The following is an 18,416-nucleotide window of genomic DNA, read 5'->3' on the forward strand; positions in this document are numbered from 1 at the left end:
TCCTACCACGCCAAACAGGTCGCTTGAAGAACGGTAAGACTAAAAGTAGCAAACCCAAGGTTCGAAGGCGAAGTCGTACTGCTGACTGTACAGAGGTGTGACGGTAGTAAGGTGTTTCCTTTAGACAGCCAGCATAACAGCGATGATGCCTTCCCACAAGGGGTTGGGTTAGAAAAGGTCGGCCCTGAAAGCACACACCTCGTCTTATCCAATTGACATCCGTCTCCGGAGATAATGTCTCAACGCGTACGGAGCTAACACGAAAATTACCCATAAAAAGGTCGTGTATGACCAACCTCAAGCAGTTATCCCTTAGACACTGGGGTCACGCTCTCAAGTCACTAAGATCACCTCTAACCCAATTTCCTTTTCAGGTATTTCTAGAAATAACCCTTCCACGGTGTGCGTCACCGGGAAGTGATAATCACCCTCATACGTAAGACCATTGTATTCATTATCAACCTCTTCAGTTCTTCTATCTACATTTAGTATTATTTTTCAGCCATTAGTTTCCTTGTTTCTTCTATTTTTTTGTTAAAAATTTGTTCCTGATAACTCATATGATCTAAAAACTACGGCGAGATTAGAATTTATGAACAAACCAATCAGATTTGGGATAACACGTCTCGAATTTTGGCTCGAATTTCATTCATCCTTTTGGCTAAATAGCGTTTTGGCATTTTAACTTATGTCAGTTCAATCAATTGTAAATCATAATCCTTATTCTTCATACTGCTCCATGATCCTCATTTAGCTCTAGTAAGTAGGTTGACATTCTAAAGGTCACTTTAGCGTCGTTCAAAGGTCGTCCATAAATTATAGTTTCACCAGAATTACTCTCATCTACCTTGTATTCAATCATTGCCTTTGTTAAATGTTAATTCTCTAAGATGATGGATCTCAATCTTTATAGTTTGAGTGATCAAATAAAAAATGCTTCTCCTAAGGGAGATTACAGGTTATCTAGTTTCTTTTTTAATGAATAATATTTCGTACATGTAACGATAACTATGGTAACACTTTTCCAATTTATATTTATTCAATGACCTTTGCTGCTATTTCATTAGTTGTTTGGAGTTTTTATTTATCAAAGTCTAAAATCGTTTTCTCCTACCTCCGCAACATGTTTTATTTCTTCTCAAACTCTTGTCTGTGTCCCATCGTGTTCTTGATTACTGTCACAGTGCTGTTTGTCAGTCCTCCAATCTATATAGGTCATGTAGATCCAGTTTCATATTAGATTTCAGGAATTTACAATATGAACTTAATGAAATCTACAACAAAACTTGATTAAATCTTTGTTACAAGTGTTTGATCTACCACTAAAACATAATATGGCGCTTACCATTATACGCAAAGGTCGTGATTCCGATCACTGGTGTAGCCGTGGATAAGCATCACTGAAATGATTATGGATCAAAACAATTATCTAGTAATTCTTGCCCTTGAATGGTTGTTGAACCATATAAAACCGTGAATTTTGTAACTTGTACAACTCGTCGAATTATTGACTCTCTTACTTTTAAAAGTAACTTCCATCATTCTTAATATGGAAACAAATATTTCTTAATTAATTTGCTGTAATTTTCGTTTCATAATTAAATAATCAAAGTATTTTATTCAAACATAGACTTAACACATGTGACATTAATCACTACCCAGTGATCAATCAATTGTAATTACATCCCAGTCCTACAGGAGGTTGTTCGCGGCCCGGATTTCCCATTGGTAATGTCTCTGATTGTGTAGCTGGGTGACACGGGATCGAATCTGACAGGGAGCACCATTTCCCTAAAGATTACAGGTACACCTTGTCGATGAGTGCCAAGTAGCACGTGACCCAGGCCCAGAGTTTCCTGTTGACTGCTTCTAACCACCATCTTATCTCAACATAGTGCACGCAATGTTGAGTCACCTAGACTAGTGGCCACATTGTAACTTGGTCGATGGCATTCGATCTGCACTAAGAAGAATTTGATGCACATGATATTGATCACCACCTAGTGATCAATCAATTGTGAAAACATACACTTTGTTTATTCCGATATTACCGGTCTATTTTTTGGTATTCTTTTAATTAAAAATCAAAAACATAATCAGTGGTGAATACGGTACAAAGAAGGACCTGATTAATGTTTCTATGGCTATTGCTGAAGCATCTTTGGATGTTAATCGATGTGCAAAAGTATTAGCTAAAGAATGTACAGATCGTCGTATACGTTCGGTAAGTTGTGTAGATTAGTTTACTGTTATTCTTTTTTTACAAAGTTGTTGACTGTTATTGTATAATGTTTGTTTATTTATATTGGAGGTTTGTAAAGTTTTCCAAATTTTACGGTCTACATTACTGATTAGCCTTAGATAACTGTTAAAATCCAATAAGCACAGGACAGCTGTTTCATCCTTATTTAGGAACTGTCTATGATCTCACTGAGAATCAAGAAACTACGATCAATGAAGTTCAACCACATCTTATGTTGGAAAGTTAATCGCTCGTGGCATTGAAAGATGATTCTACGGTATCACGAAGTAAATAAGGTTAGACATGTGAACCTTTTGATGTCAACTCACTGCTATTAAAGTTAAGCACTCATCGTGGTGACTTAAATGTCATGGATGTCTATGGTCAAGAAGTTTTATAGAAAGACGAAATAGTTGTACATTACTAGTTTGCAATTTTTTCCGACTGACGTTAGTCCATGACACAAACTATAAAATAAATATTTATGTGAATACGAGAACATCACATAATTCCCATAGTTTTCTCAGCTAATATACTAGACCATTTAACCTTGTTCCAACTGAATTCTCGGTGAAACTATAATTTATGGACGACTTTTGAGCGACGCTAAAGTGACCTTGAGAGTGTCCACCTAATAACTAGGACCAATAAAGTGTTATAAACCAGTATGTGAGGAATTAGAATTATGATTTACAGTTGATGGTTAGTGTCAGAAATTACATTTAGAGTTTTCATCACGAACTGACATCAGTTATAATGTCAAAACTCTATTTAGCCAAATGGATGGGTGAATTTCGCGCCAAAATATGAGACTCATGATCTGATTGCACTGTCCATAAATTATAGTCTCGTCGAATTCTCCAATTGATGAAGAGTACATTATTATTTCCATTCACATATTGATATGTATATGGATTCATGATCATTTCATTCCTAATTAAGCGTCATTGCATAAATTTTAAACAAGTACCTATTGGTGGTACGCTTTATATATATATATATATATATATATATATATATATATATATATATATATATATATATATATATATATATATATATACTTCAAATTAAATTCTTGTATAGTGGCTTAGCTTCGTTAATCAATCACCTCAATAACCGTTATGATATAAACCCCGACGGTGTTTAGAATTAACAGGCAGTAAGAATCGGCGACTACAGTTTATTAGCGGATAGCACAGATCACAAAGCTACAAGCACACCGAGCAAATTTGAAACGGAGAGGTGACGATATGTATGCAAACAAATACAGCGGCAAATTTATAGTCAAATTGAATCAAGGCTCAGATAGGAATGGCAAATACTAATAATAGAATTCAAGTACATACATCCATGGGGTAGAGAATGATTCATCGTGCAATATTTAGGCTATCAATAATCAAGCTAGATAGAGATGTGAATAGGATGTCACATACGATCCAGAGTACATGTTTATACGAATATGGTAATGATCATAATAGTATAAAGAAATACTGTTCAAATAACATTATATGTTAAGTAAGTTAATAAAACGGCTTAACCATAATTGAAATTGATTATAGAGTAGTTGCTATACTCTTCTTGTTATTATTATTGAAGTTTATAAACAAAATTCCATGTTTTCAGTACCTTCATTTAAAGATGATTTATTGTTTGTTATTGTTATCATGCATATTTTGTTAAATATTCTATAAACAAGAAAGTTCATGTGTATTTTGACTGAATTTAGTTAGTTATTAAAAGTACGATACTCTCTCTCTCTCTCTCTCTCTCTCTCTCTCTCTCTCTCTCTCTCTCTCTCTCTCTCTCCTCTTTCTATATTTATTACATAACTTAATACAAATAAATACATTTCTGTAATCATTCTCTGTTATTGTTCTGGTTGTCTTACCGTACTTCTCTCACTGGTGTTTATTATATTATTAGTAGTACTACAATGATTGTTTTCTACTCTCCCACCCCCTACTAAGCCGAGGTTAGAGATAGTCAGCTCTCTCTAGAAACGCTCTCACATGGCCACATGCATGCAATCACTGCCTTCTCGTGGCATTACTGTTGTTTACGAAATTGAGAGGATGAAAAGTGAATATCCGACGTTCTAACCAGGTTGGTAGATATGGAGGATGCATCTAGGGGAGTTAGAAAACCCTCATTCCAAACCAGTGATGCACATAGGTTCCAGGATACTGAAGGAACAAATAACGTACGAACCAACTGTTGGTCGCTGGTTACCATTCGAATACGTCTCCTGACATCGTTCCACCGCCTTATGGATCAGACCTTCAGGTCGAAGGTTCCAAGTATGGCCCTCTAAGAAAACCATCTGCTTCGGTTTGAGCACCTGGACAGTATCATAGCCCACACACAAATCAAGTGATGTGTATGGCGCGTATGTATTCAATGCCTCTTTGTACTAACATTTATATGTTCAAATAAATAAATAATAAATTTCTTCTATTTCTTTTAATCAAAGCACATTAAATACTACTAATATCCTGGTAATTAAAACAAACCTAACTTTTTCAACATTAAATTATCACTGATTGAAATCATGAGTCATTTGAAGCTAGACCACCATAGAGAACCTGGAAGCACTGGACGGGTCTTTCATCTTAGTATGAGACTCCTCAGCAGTGCGCATCCACGATCCCGCACCCCGCGAGGTTCGAACCCAGGACCTATCAGTCTCATGCCAGGCGCTTAACCAACTAGACCACTGAGTCGACATCCAACGGTGTTAATGTCTAACTTCAACCAATCGACGAAGTTGCGCCACCGTACACCATTGTCTTTAGTGAGTTGATATCTCACAACAGACCTGGTTGAACTCCACTAGTAACGGCTTCCCACTAGAACTCTAGGAGTATCTCTTGAATTCAGTCAAATCATGTTTCAACTGATCCATATGAACAATAAATAATCTAGTAACACTAGCCTTTGAATCAAGTAAACATTATCAGCTCATACTTGATTACATAATTATAATTTACTTAATATAACTTATCCAATAGATTCTAGATACGCCATTTTTTCCCCATATATCTATATATATGTCTGTATCTTTTTTCATAGTAAAATGATTGGTAGTTCCAATGAATAAGTTTTACTCTCGACTAAAATTTAACATTGAAACAGGTTACATTATCATTTGTATTATGTAACTTTTCACTTGAATGTTTTAATGTAATTGTATTTTAAACTATCCTACTTCTTCCCTTCTATCATTTATTCAAACAAAGCGTGTTACGGTTGGTTTGTGGTGGAGTTTCGCTTACGTAATCATGTGTGCAAATCGACGTATTATTATTATTATTAGTAATAGTAGTAGTAGTGGTAGTAGTACTAGTAGTAGAAGTAGTACCCTAAAAGCTTCACTGTATGACTGTTTTTCATATTTGAATAATTGAGACAAGTTGAAATCTATTTCTACTTTACTAAACAATAAATGTTGACGTTAACAATAATTTACCATTATTATTATTAATAGTTACTGTAATAAAAACGTCAAAATCCGTTACATAATGCTTCTATTCAATGGTTAATATATTTTTAGCTGTTCAAATGGTTGTCAGTTGTGGGATAGTAACCCACTGATGACAATGGTGGATGTATCGCTCAATTTCGTGGATTAATTGAAGTTAGACATTAACACTATTGGATTCCGACTCAATGGTCTAGTGGTTAGGAGCACGTGCGAGACTGATAGGCCCTGGGTTCGAATCCCGCGACGCGGAGTCGTGGATATGCACTTCTGAGGAGTCCGACAATAAGATGAAACAGCCGTTCAGTGCTTCCAAGTTTTCCATGATCGTCTAACTTCAATTGATTTATGATCTCAACTGTTCAAATAGTACTTAGTGTAATATTTTGGAGAACAAATTTTAATCTGTAATTAGTTTACATCACGAAACCATATGGATTATACATTTAGGTTAAATGCTTGACGATTGGTCGTTTAAGAATAACACCCAGTTCTACTTCGGCACTCGAGCAATATCTTAGCCTAGACAAAAATTTGTTTTGTATGACGCATAATATTTTCACTCTTCAGTTATATCAGATCAAATAAATTAAAATGTCTTATTACATGAACAAGCCTATTCTTCTGGCTATTGTTATCTATTCATTCGGAAGTTTAAAACTATAGTCCTGTTTCATAAGTGACTACTACTTTTGGTGTCTAGTTGTGCCACTATTTATATGCCATAAATAAACTTCATCAATTCTACAGTAAAACATGAAGTAAATCCAATGTCTTTTCAGTGCTTGAATCCTTATTCTCTATAAGTTACTATACCAATTTCAAATGTATTAACACAATAGTCGAATTATTAAACTCTTGTTTAATGTTTTCATTTCATAAGTTCAAATTTAGTTCAACTTATTCCTATTTGAACATAACAAATCTATCATTTTTATTGTTGATATAAAATGATGAAGGTTAAAAGCTTAATACACCGCTTTCCTCATTTTGACTGATACCCCACAATAATATAACGAACAATACCCCCGAATTCCCTGGTACGGCTAAGGTTAAGGAGAGTCAGCTCTTTCCCTAGAAATGCTCTCACATGACCATGTACAGACAACCACTGTCACGCATGTCCTACTCACTACCTTCTCATGGCATTATTGTCGTTCACGAAATTGAGAGGGAGAATAGCGAATGTTCGGTGCTTTAACCAGGTTGGTGGATCCACCTAGGAGGTGTTGGAAAACTTTGATAACAAACCAATGTTGCACTTCTGGCTCCAGGATCCTTAAGGAAAAATTGCGTATAAACCAATTATTGGTCATTGGCTACCATGAGACTGCATCTCTTGACGTTGTTCTTCTGCCTTGTGAATTAGACCTTTAGGTTAAAGGCTCGGAGTGTGGTCCCTTGAGAAAATCACCTGTTTCGGTCTGGGTATCCAGACATTGTCCTAGCTCTCACACAAATCGAATGATTTATATGGTGCATACCAATTTGGTGCCTCCTTGTACGAATGTTTATGTGCTTAAATAAATAATTATTATAATGTATGTTAATTTTATCGATATTTTTTATTGTTTTTAGAATCTTTTACACCTAAGTGATCGTATTCTCACTATTGGGAACCAATTGAAAATTTTATCTACTGTAAAAGCCACTATGCTTGGAACACAAGGTGGGTTATTTTTAGAAGAAAAAGTGTCTATTAATAACTGTTGCCATCAAATTTGCAAAGCTTTGAGTAGCTTTTCTCAAAAAATCATTCATAATAGCATAGATACATTCATTATTTATCTCTTCTCATATCTTGAGTTTTGAACTTTTCCCATACTTTATATTCAAGGGATTTATTCTTTTGTTCAGAAGAATGAGGAAAGCTCTACGATTAAACCATCCAACTCAGAGAACAAAATTCCATCTCGACTTATTCTTTCTTTTTCTATAGTCATATTACTTATACCTAATCTTTTCTATTACCGATACTGTTGCTACTTTTACTACTTAGAAATTTGTCTTAAAATAATTATGTCTCATTGTGCGAATGCGATTTCATGCATATATTCACCGAACTCCATGACTTGTTTGAAGCTGATCAATGTAACTTGGTTAACACAATGTAAATTTATACAGCTAAATAACTGATTAGTCTCAATTCCATGAGCTAGGAAATACTGTTCAATCACACATAAACCATAAAGTAGTCAAATTTAGGTTTGAACAGTTTGTTACTCTAGTCTTATATGGGGATATATGTCAAAAAGTTACGTTTGATTACTGAATAGAAATTGAAGAAGGTTAAGCAACTTTATGTATGACCTTCTTTGTGATATTCTAATAGTAATATGCAGTGTGTGCTACTTATATGGACAGATATCAGTAGTATGTATCAGGCATATGAAGTAGAATTCTTTTTGAAAGAAGAAGAAGAACAAGAAAACAAAGAGAAAAGAAAGGAAAGGAAAACAGAAGGCAACAGAAATGTCAACAGGATTGGAAGAACGACTTAGTTTGTTCAGAATAGTTCAAGAATGATGAGCAAATAGTGTATCTAGTGCATTGTTCCCATATTTTACAAACTAATTAAACAGTTTAAAACACAAGGATGTAGGGGGTATCGAAATGTAATTGCTATGAGGATACCTCATAACTGTTGCACCTTCACTATATACACAGATATATGTGGAAGATATTAATGTAGGATGTTTTTGAACTTACTCATGAAGAGGCCAATAGAATCATAGCATTACAAAGTAGTTAATTACACTATCGTGCATAGATTGTAATGGTTTAATTATCTATGAAATCACACTAACATCGTCAGATTCAGTTGAACACTTCACTCCCAGTCGAATAAATTCAAGATTTCTGTCGTGACTTCTTGATATATATGGTAGTGTATAATAATGGCTTTAAATCACTTGAAGCTGCCAGTTTAAATTCGGTGTAATAGAACCATCAACAAACTGTTAAATATAGATATGGTCAGGGGGTAACTGGCTCACAACTGACAAAGATTAGCTCCACCGGTCTCGGCTTCTCATTAGAACTCCGAGAATTACTTCTCGAATCTAGTCACTAGATATGGAGAAATATGATCTAATGGATACTTCTAATTCTGTTATCCAGTGTCAAAGTGTCTAGCGTTCAAGAAACTGTTAAAATATGAAAGCAGGAAATTCTCATTTAAATAGTTATCAAGAAATGATAATTCATTGAAGGTGTCTATTTCCTGTGATCCTATCGTTGAATTATCATGCTTTTTTTTATCTAATTGGAATATAAGCAATCAAACTAAGCGTTAACACAATGATTACTCATTAGTAATATATCTTGGTTAAATAAATCTCATGGACACTTTATTAATGTTTAAGGTATGTGATGGACTTGTCTGAGATTACTTTCATCCATAGGTTATATTTGTGACACTGAGCACTACAACACCAGACATACTCTTCATCCCACTATTTTTCTTTATATCACATTTATCAAAAGCGAAATAGTAACACTCAACTGGTTAGTTCGAATCCAACTCCATGTAGTTCAATCTGAGAGACTGAATGGTATCAACACGAAACACATAACTAGATTATAACTCAAAGATAAATGTATTAGTTTGTACTGGATAGATTAGTAAGTCGATCACTCTTACGTAACCAAGATAACTTAATATAACTAATTTCAGTCAGTCTGCTACAACGTAGGACCAGGCACATATATGCATCGGTCCAAGTTGCCATACATCATTAACACAACAAGATGAACACCGGATTCATAAAAGTAGTTAATTCAGTTGTAGTAATATATAAAAGAAAGATTGCAATAAGGTTATAGTACAGGAAAAAGAATTAGTTCGTAGGAAGAAAGATATGAAGCGATTTTAATCTCTTAGTTTAAGGGAAGACAGAGAGTGTATACATCGACGCTATTGTGATCGATTCTGAGCCATATCACCAAGAGTCTCCAACCATTGACTACGATAGTCACGTGGACCCTAACCAAGTAGTCTGCATCTACCAACATGGCTCAGACTAGAAGTTAGTGACTTCAAGCACTGATGCCACGTTTTGGTTTGACCGCCCCTAACTTTCTTCGAACTATCTTCAACACCGGTTAGCATTGCACGTCGTGGTAATCGATGTTCAGGGATACGTAACACGTGGTCCAACCATCTCAGTCGATGAACATTCACAACCTCATCAACTGATTTACCATCATTCCCTAATACCCTGCATCTAACCTCACTATTACTTACCCGGTGATCCTAGCAGACGCCAGCAATATTTCTAATTTACTTATGAAAATTAGTGAATGTGAATAAAATCTGTTTTTTTTGCTTTAGTTTGTTGTTGTTCATTATATTTTTAATTCTTCTATACATACACTTAAAGATGATTCCTGGTTCGAAGCTCCATTACAATCGGAACTTGATTGTGGTAATATTATCTATCAATGCTGTGTTTTGGTTTTTTGTTTCCATGCATCCCAATCAGCTGATTGCAATTTATTGTTCTACTTGTTATTTAATTGTTTCATGCTTTTCATCTTTCTGCTACCGATCATTATTGTTGTTTGTGTTAGAAATTTCGCTTGAATGTTATGATCATGCTTGACTTATTATTTGCTGTCTATCTTGATGTTTCATTCTTATCTACAGTTTTCTTTTCCTTTTTTTTCTTAAAGCATGTGGTTTGACTAATTAGTTTTCTAACAAACAGTTATATGTATAGTGTCTAGTGGTTTAAACACTCGCGCGCAAGACTGATGGGTCCTGGATTCGAATCTTGCAAATCGGAGTCGTGGCTGCGCACTGTTGAGAAGTTCCACGATAGGATGGAATGGCCGTCCAGTGCTTTTGTAGTGAACAAGAACACGAGTGGGGACAATCGAATGTATTTGACACGAAATTGCAGAGCATCTCATTTAAATCTGAAAACCATATAGTAAATAGTTAATTTGCAAAGTATCAACCCAACGTCTCAAACATGACTGTTCCTTTTGCAAATATCAGTCCATTGTCTTAGGTTTCATTGTTTATGCATTTCATACCAATTACGTTCCGTTCCTGTTCTTTCCTTATCGATCTTCTACTGAAATACATCCCATGCCTGACCACCGTTATATACTACTTATGTGGATATAAGTAACCCACACCACACTTTCAGGTTTTCTATGATGGTCTGGCTTCGATTGACTCATAAACCCAACCATTAGAATGAATATAATGTCTATAAAACCCCTTCTGATACTAGTTATATGTATGTTACCTTTAGAAGTTCTTTACTTGTTTGCTTATATCCTATTTGGTTGATGTGTGTAATGCGTGGGATACTTAAAATATCGATATAGATTTATTAAATCTATGTATTTATTGGTTATACATTGAATGATTAACGTTCCAAATGGAAATAAAAAAGAATCATTATAGTTAATTGGATCTTTTTTTGTGATCCATATTGTTCATGATAATGTGTTAGCATGGAAAATGTTTCAAATTTAATAATGATATACATTAATAATAACAAACAAATATAGGAACTTTAGTCCAATAATTTTTCAATCAATTTTAACACTTAACACCAAGTATATTATGAAGTTTATTGTAAATACCTCTGTCATACAGATGATCAGTCTTGGTATGAATTACTCAATGGTGATATCTCCAACTGTAGCAGTAGGTGGTCGGGCGTAGTGGTCGCCTACACATGCTCTGGTACAACTGAAAGTGGGGAGAGTCAGTTCTCCCTCTCTAAATGCTCTCATATAGCCACGTACGTACAACCACTTCCAAAGAAGTCGTTCTCACGGCGGGGATGTTCTTTTTTACGAAATCGAGATGAAAAGCAAATGTCCGTCGCTTTAACCGCGTTGGTGAATCCACCTAGGGGAGTTGGAAAACCTTGATTTCATACCGATTGTCCTCGTAGGTTCCAGGATCCTAAAGGAACAGATGACCGGCTACCATAGGACTGCATCTACTAACGTTGCTTCGCTACCTTGTGGATTAGACCTTTGGGTCAATGTTTCAAGAAGTGGCCCTCTAAAAAATCACCTGCTTCAATTCGGGCACCTGGGCAGTATCCCAGCGCATATTTATTTGGTACTTCCTTGCACCAATGTTTGTGTTTAAATAATAATAAAAGTTCCAATTTTTACTGAAGATATTCATTCCCTCATTATTGTAAATAAACCCTACTGATGGGTATAAACAAGCACAGAATCTTTATCTAACGTTCTTCGTTGACTCCTTGCATCATTTCTGATATTTACTAAAATTTCTCTGCTACTTCAAGCGTTTCAACAATTTTACACCTGTCCAATTATGTGGAACAGTTTTTTACGTTTTCTGCTTTGCCGAAATTTTTGATCTTTTCTATAAAAAAGCTTTGTGTGGCTAATTTCAGTGTAGCTTTTTTTCACATAACAATTAATTCATTCAGTAAAGATGATTTTATTGTTATAATGCCATCACAAATTCGTTTTATCAAAGATCTAATAGTTGAATTCATGAGTCGATTACAGGTAAACCACCATAGAAAGGCTGAACGGTCGTTTCGTTCTAGTATGAGACTCCTCAGCAGTGCTCATCCACGACCTCCCTCGTGGGATTCGAGCCCAAGACCTTCGATCTCGCACACGAACGCTTAATCTCTAAAACACTGAGGCGGCATCATGAATTCAACTATAAATTAGTACAATCTGCACACTCACCCTTTCTCATAATTATCAAAGATCGCCAGTTGCCTGTTTCTCTGATTCAGTTTTCTCAATTACATATTGATGATTTTTCTGACTAAATCGAACTTGAGATTTATCTATTTTGTATTAAATATCGTTACCACTAAACTTCAGTGGTTTGTATGTTTTTTTTTTGTTATTTAACCTCTTATTGAGATACTCAAAACAGTCTCTTCGAGGTTTACTCTATAGTAGTTACATTATAAACATAAATAAAATTCGATTATTTAGGTAACTTTACATCGGTTACTAATTTATTGACTGTTCATTGTAGTTACTTTTACTTAAGACAATGCGAATTTTAAATGTATTTCTCTTAATTACTTTGAATCTGTCTATGATTGTTAGCTTTGAATTATTACTTCGATATTTATTCGAGTAAACTTTCCAGGAGAGTCAGTTCTCTCTCGAAATGCTCTCACATAGCCATGTTTATACAGCCACTGTCAGGGAACTCCTATTCATGTTTTACTGAATAAAAACAATTATTGATCCATTTAAATGTCAGCTACCAAGTCACATTTTTGAATAACCCTTTAGTTTAAGGTAACCGAGTGATACTACACTAACCCCTACATTAAGATTAAGACTTGAAGCCGATCATATAAATGTTTACTTGATGAATAAGTCAAATAATATTTTATTTATCTGATAAACATCATGATGTCACAAATTATCAGTATAGGGTTGTGGAGATTATTAAGTTTTTTGAAAACCTGAAAACACTGGACGGCCATTTCGTCCTATAGTGTTCTAACATCAATCGATTCATGATCTCAATCAAAAATTTAATAATCTCCACAACGCCATACTGTCAATTACCATGTGCTCATTAGTGATTAGCTTCGTCAGGGAATTCTCAGAGTTCTAGTGAGAAGCCGAGACAAGTGGAGTTAAACCATGTCGGGTAGAGATAAGTATCTACCTCAGTACAATAGAAAATGGTCGCCCAATTTCATGGATTAGTTGAGGTTAGACATTAACACCTTTGGATGCCAGCCAGCTCAGTGGTCCAGAGGTTAAATGTTCGCGCGGAAGACTGGAAGCACCGAGTTTGAAACCCACAAGCTGGATCGTGGATGTACACTGTTGTAGAGTCCCATATTAGAACGAAACGGCCGCTCAGTGCTTCCAGGTATCCCATGGTGATCTAACATTCATCGATTCATGATCTCAATCATATCACTGTTTCTAATCTTTCTTTTTCTTCTTTATTCCACTTTTTCGTTTCATAGGTTCTACAGAAGATCAAGAAAATACTGAATCATTAGTAGGTAATGCACAAAATTTAATGCAATCTGTTATTGAAGCATTACATATTGCTGAAGGTGCCAGTATTAAAATGCGTGTTAATAATGGACAAAAATTTATTTGGCATCCACGTATAAAATCAAATTCTTATTATCATAATAATAATAAACAATTACATTCAATTGTACGTTAATTTATAAAAGATGACATGGAATTGTAAATGGAATACAATATCCATTTATGAAAAGAGACATTCAATAAGAAAGATTCATTCAGTCGAGAAGAGTTCTCTTTTCAGCTGAACTAATCCTTCTTGATTTAACATTGAATTGTATCTTTTCTTTTTATATAATAGAAAAGTAATCTTCCATGTATTGTAAATATGTTCTTCAGTATTAAGGTATATATATAACACTATTGAAGAATCAAGTGCTTTACCTACCTTTGGTGTTTTTATTCTTTTCTCTCCTTTCCTTTATATCTATCTTTTATCACTTCAGTTACTTTATCTAATATAAATAATACTATGCCATTTGAATTTCATTCGTATATATCTATATTGAACTTTTTATTAGTTTTTGATGGAGTTTTGTTCTCTGAGCTGGATAGTTTAGTCGTGGAGCTTTCATTGTTCTTCTGAACGACATCATCAGCACTTTTATCTGAAGTTTGTGCTGATGATGTTGTCGTTCAGAAGAACAATGAAAGCTCCACGACTAAACTATCCAGCTCAGAGAATAAAACTCCATCAAAATCATCCACCTGAGTTACAAATCTCCACCAACTCTTTATTAGTGTATATTGTGCTTATATATATATATTTCATCTATTTGACAAATATGGATTGTTTCGTAAAATGTTTTCACTTATTTTCATCAATCGACTTTGTGTGTATGTATGTATGTGTGTTTCAGTGTGTAGATGAGACTGATTTCGCAATACAGTTTGATTTGAAGTTGTTGTTGTTAATCACTGAAAAATTCCCATGATATTAAAATACAATTATATAAACTTTTTCGACCTTATCTATAAAGTATATGATTCTATGATGCAGTATCTTAATATAGAGTTCCTTTCTTTTTTGTTATTGCAAAGGAATAAAACTATGAAAGTTTGTATATTGATTAGTTCAAATAGTTTCTTTTTTGTTTGTTTGTTTATGTTTCTTCTTCTTCTTAGTGACCTGTCTTTGTAAGTAATTGTGTTCTTTGTTGTTGTCTTATTCTAATATTTTACTTGTATATTTAAAGAGAATTAATTTTGTAAGTGTTGTATATTGATATAAAATAAAGTGTTTCTTGAATCTTATGTCATATATTTTACAATCTTGTTATTGTTTCCATGGTTACAATTCGATGAAAGTAAAAAAATTATTTATTTCAATGAAATATTCTTGCATCTATTTATATTTTATCTAATTATAAACAGCTTCCTTTTCCTTTATTCAGTTTGGCTTGTTTGTTTGTTTGTTTTTTATCTTTTGTTCTTGTTTTACTAATTTGTTAAAGATAAAACTAATTTTTGTCCATTTGGGGGGGGGTTAAATCATTTCTGGAAATTATTGTTGATATTAACTTGATTTATTTTGTTTTTTCTTGATATACATATATATATGAAGGTGTGTATATTGAATGGTTGTTTATTTTGCAATTTAGGCGCCAATTCATATGACAATAATATGCATAAGCTTTTTTTTATTGTAATAAATTGCATGAAATTCTAATAAATAACTATAATGTGTTTTTACTAAATATCAGCTCGATTTATAGCACTTCTATAGTTATTGCTGGTCTTAAGCCCGAGAGAAAGAGGAAGGTTGGGCATGGAATTTGGCGACCTCATCTAGTAGAAAAAAAGTCTTGTTAGAAAAAACGCCAACAAGAATACAATACGTATAAAAATTGAAGCAGATGTGAAAAGGATTTTGCGAAACATTTCTTAACTCTGTAAAATACTTTCATGATGTCATCCAAGTTGGCGAATTTAGCGCTTCTACGAAGTTAGTCAGTGGAGTCTTGTGAGAGACGCCCAAATCAAGATTAACCGTCGTTAAAAACAACGGGTCGTAATAAGTGCGTTATTACTTTACTTTTGCCGGTTATGAATAACCTAGAATGTCCACAACTTAAATTGTAGAGTGTGAATACCATGGACGTCGACAGTATTACCCAGAAAGATCTAGAATACTGTTTCGATCTGATATTCCTGAATGATTTCAGTGATGCTATATTTTTGTGTCCTTTAAAAACAAGGTCCGGATGCTGGAGTTGAGATTCTCCGTCAGAACGTGGTTAAGCAGTATTCGAAATATGTGTGCATGGAGTTAAGACTGATAAACACCTCATCGATGAATCTTCGAAGGTTTTGCACAGTATTTCTTGAACCGGGAGTGTACGAAAATGTATACAGTCTGTACGGAATGATGACAGTTGTTTCGCAAGTGTCTCCTTAAAACATTGCAATCTAATTACCTGCCTAAGCAAGTCAATTTTAGATAAAACAGTCTGACGTTTTAGGTTAGTTGTGATGTCATGGATGTATGGCAACGGGTAACGACCTTAGATGGTTCTCGTATTAAGTCGCTGATAATCACCAGTTGGTTGAATTCATTGCTGTCTTTTCAAGCGACCATGTGAAATGAAGGTTGTCATGGGCTTTTTAACGACCGGATAAATCCCAAAACTATCATATTCTCGAATTCGCTTTTGACAGGTCTAATCTAGTCGTGGCGCTTACAGATATACAAATGGTCATGTAATTTAGATTTAGTGTGTAGATGATGGTTGTTCTGGTCGTGTTTTGCAAGGCTCAAGGTACCCATCCCGTATCTGTTTGACGTTGAGATCGGTTATATAATGGAAAAAAGTGATGCAAGATGAACTATCTGACCACCTACTTAGACAAGATCTAATAGACTAGTCACAAAACGGCTTCTTTAAGATAACGTCCAGCAATATATTCCTGATAAACTTCTTTCACGAGGTTACTCGCAAACGTGATAAAAAATAACGGTTATACTGTATTTCGATATTAAGATGCCTTTTGGTAAGGTAATTCGTAACGAAATAATCAACAGACTTAAGTCAGTTAGAAAAACAAACCCACTATTGCAATGAATTAAATCTTTTCTCAAGAACAGACACCAAATAACCGAAATCAACTCTGCTACATCGACCTCGCGGTCAATAACCAGTGGTGTTGTGCAGGATAGTGTCTTGAGTGCATTGCTATTTACAATCCAAATCAACAATATATGCAAGGGCTTTAACACAGATTAAACCTACCTTTATTCTGATGACTCAAACGTCATATGCAGAACTGACACTTGCGATGTGCGTATTACTATGCAGACAAAACAACATAAACTCGTCAAGATAATTAACTGGTATAAACACTGAGGGTTAGATACATGTCTTCTAAAATGGAACTAACATCTAACGAGAACATACTGCCCAAATTCACATCAGTAGCCAATCTAGTAGTAAATTACTCACAGTCTTAACTTCCCTGAACCTAACTCCTCCAAACCATCTCAATTGCGGAAATTGCTTAGCTCTTTTCTTGGTAACTTCCTTCAAAATGAATCTAAAATCATTCTTTACCAGGTTTATGTAAAACATGTCGTTGAATACTCTTATTTTCCAACGTACGCCCTTCCGATATCCTTCTTGTGAAGGGAATACAACAAGATTCCGCCCGTAGAATACTTAAGACCAGCTCGCTCACCGACTACAGTTCCCCAAGCCATGTCTTAGGACTAAAACCCCTATGGAAAAGACGGCTTTGATCCAATATGATTCTCTTCTTCAAACTCTACAAACAATTTACTTTATATGTAATATAGTTCTTGCTTATTGGCTTCATGAATACGACCCCCTGTAACCAATAAACCGATTGAGATAGTACAAAAAACATTGGCACCAAGTTGATGTCAGTTCCTTCTTGTCTACTTTTCATCAGCCCTCTACTCTCACGTGCACTATGCTGACATAACATAACTTTATTTCACTACCCACTGCTTTATCTATAACTAATATACTTCTCTACTTTCCAGCCTGCTTCGCTATACGACTTTCCTGAATCTGGTGTGCCATGTGGACGCGATGCCACTTTGGAGACATATTTTTTAAACTGCACTCAGTGTAATACTAAAACATAAACCTAGTGACTTACGCTCTGAGATATCTGCACTAATGTACTGTCTTTTACTTTCGTTGATTAAATCTATTTAACAACTCTACTTTGGAATCACGCAGTAAACAAAGTAATGTTGTGGTTTATAGATCATGCCTGTAAAAATGGCGTGTACCTTCCCCGACAGAAATATATCATATGTTTAATCGTGACGAGACATAACCTGCGACCAGAAACTTAAGTTCCACAAACAGATAATTTAGCACCATCGTCTACTAACCTCCGTTTGTTTGAGTAGATTAGTAGGGTTTGGTATTATAGGACGTTTATGCAAATGATTGGCACTGAAAAGACTGCAACAACGAAAATCCAGTCAATATGTTCTTTAGTAGCGCTGAACATTATATTAGTAAAGGCCACGACAGGATTAGATTTTCACTCAAGGTCTCAAAGATTGACTGATCACATCAAAAAAGTCTACAATGTCGTGATTAGGTCTATTATTAAAGTGTTATTAATACCAAACTAGACCATAATTCTTTGAACTCACATAAAGTAAAACGTACATCTTACTGACTG

The 18,416-nt window shown here is 34.7% G+C and overlaps 1 protein-coding gene across 2 annotated transcripts in view; it reads left to right on the plus strand.

Annotated features, from left to right (window-relative positions):
- The window catches only part of MS3_00007047 (uncharacterized protein), a 68,446-nt gene extending 51,392 nt beyond the window's left edge, over positions 1-17,054 (plus strand). The window contains exons 15-18 of one of the 2 annotated variants that reach the window (XM_051215303.1): positions 2,101-2,224; positions 7,302-7,392; positions 10,106-10,150; positions 13,688-17,054. In XM_051215303.1, the coding sequence (XP_051068511.1) occupies positions 2,101-2,224; positions 7,302-7,392; positions 10,106-10,150; positions 13,688-13,896 (469 nt within the window). In that variant the 3' untranslated portion in view covers positions 13,897-17,054. Of the gene's footprint in view, positions 1-615; positions 2,225-7,301; positions 7,393-10,105 lie in introns of those variants that run through there. The other variant, XM_051215304.1, reaches the window with a different exon arrangement.
- Positions 17,055-18,416: the final 1,362 nt, after the last annotated feature.

Source organism: Schistosoma haematobium, chromosome 2 (genome assembly GCF_000699445.3).
Source record: "Schistosoma haematobium chromosome 2, whole genome shotgun sequence".
In the NCBI taxonomy this organism is placed as follows: Eukaryota; Metazoa; Platyhelminthes; class Trematoda; order Strigeidida; family Schistosomatidae; genus Schistosoma; species Schistosoma haematobium.